Source organism: Lathyrus oleraceus, chromosome 3 (assembly GCF_024323335.1).
Source record: "Lathyrus oleraceus cultivar Zhongwan6 chromosome 3, CAAS_Psat_ZW6_1.0, whole genome shotgun sequence".
Taxonomy (NCBI): domain Eukaryota; kingdom Viridiplantae; phylum Streptophyta; class Magnoliopsida; order Fabales; family Fabaceae; genus Lathyrus; species Lathyrus oleraceus.
Genome location: NC_066581.1, coordinates 472,880,356 through 472,881,838, shown reverse-complemented (window position 1 = coordinate 472,881,838; position 1,483 = coordinate 472,880,356). Strand labels below are relative to the sequence as shown.

Below are 1,483 nucleotides of genomic sequence, written 5' to 3'. Positions count from 1 at the left end.
AACGAAAAGACTAAGTCTTGCGAATCGTCTCAACTATACCCGTAGTCTGAGAACCACTGATCGTAGTCCCGCGCCACCGATCTTTGCAAGTCAACCGTCGTCATTTTCGTGCACCATTATCGCCAACTTTCCTGCTCCGCGGCCGATTTGGTTTATGTAATTTTATACACTATTTTTTAACTAGACTTTTTTTATTTAAAAGTTTATTTACGAAATAAATAAATAAATAAATAAAAAGAGAAAGAAAAAAAGAAAAGCAGTTGCTTAGGTTGGCACATAAAAGCAATCTCACTGGCCACTACAATATATTGCAACATACCTTTCTTCTCATGTAAACCTGTCTTTTTTCTCACCACGTTTAGCATATCCTTTACCTCCTTAACCTCCTTAACGACCAAGGAATTCATCCTCTACTTATTACCAAACTTCACAACAAAAGTTAGAAATTAAATCATGGGAGCTGATTGGGGACCAGTAATTGTTGCTGTTGCTTTGTTCATTGTCTTGTCACCAGGGTTGCTCTTCCAGTTTCCAGCAAGGAATAGAGTTGTTGAATTTGGTAACATGAGTACTAGTGGAATTTCCATTTTGATTCATGCTATTATATATTTTTGTATTCTTACCATCTTAATTGTTGCAATTGGTATTCATGTACACTTTAACTGAATCCAGATTTTCATTTAAAGAAAAAAAATTGAATTAAGTTTTGTTTGTTAGACATGACAAACATGCCATAAGTATGTTTGTGTTTTCATTTTTGTTGTTTCTATTTTGGTGTTTTTGTTTTAAATTTAAGGTTTCTTACCTCGGTTTCTTCAAGGATGATGTAACAATGTTGATTTATTGTTCAAAATGGAAAAGGAAATTTAACTATAAGAATTTTATATTTTGTTGCTACATAATTTCAGTTTTTATTTTTTGTCTTAAGGTTCTAAATCTTACGAGAATGAGTCCATATTAATTTGTAATACAATGTGAGGTAAATAAAATATGGCACTCCTAAAGAAAAGTTAGAAAGAGTAAAGTGGTTGATAAAATAATTAATCTGAGTGGATACGAAAATGCAGCTATGTCTTGCTGCAAATCACGATGGAGAGATTAAAAAAGAAAACTTCTAACTTTCCATTGTGAGTCAGCGGTGTTTTCTTTTTGTCGAAATGAGAGAGGTGTGTGTTTGATCTGCATATTTAAGGTTAGCTAGCATCTTGTCTCTTTCATAAAATATAATGATAAAGAATTTATTTAGAGAGAGATGTACAAAAATAAATTCAGATCTCAGTATGTAAACCTTTGTAAATATAATAAAATATTTTTTTTATTATTTTAAAATCAAATAATAAATAAAAAAATTATAAAATTATAAAAGAAGACGTAGAAATTAATCATCTATTATAAGATTATTTTTTTATAATACTTAATTCATACTTATAAAAGTTTTCACAACAAAAATATATAAATCATTTAGATCTCTCTTTTCACCACA

General features: G+C 29.8%; 1 protein-coding gene across 1 annotated transcript; it reads left to right on the top strand.

Moving 5' to 3' along the window:
• The first annotated feature begins 304 nt into the window (after positions 1 to 304).
• LOC127129400 (uncharacterized) lies at positions 305 to 886 on the top strand. Its single transcript, XM_051058590.1, has one exon. The coding sequence runs from the start codon at positions 454 to 456 to the stop codon at positions 664 to 666; it is 213 nt and encodes a 70-aa protein (XP_050914547.1). The 5' UTR covers positions 305 to 453; the 3' UTR covers positions 667 to 886.
• The last annotated feature ends 597 nt before the right edge of the window (positions 887 to 1,483 follow it).

Bases quoted from the DNA above. Each gene is read 5' to 3' on its own strand.
- LOC127129400 (XM_051058590.1), top strand. From the start codon at position 454: ATGGGAGCTGATTGGGGACCAGTAATTGTTGCTGTTGCTTTGTTCATT.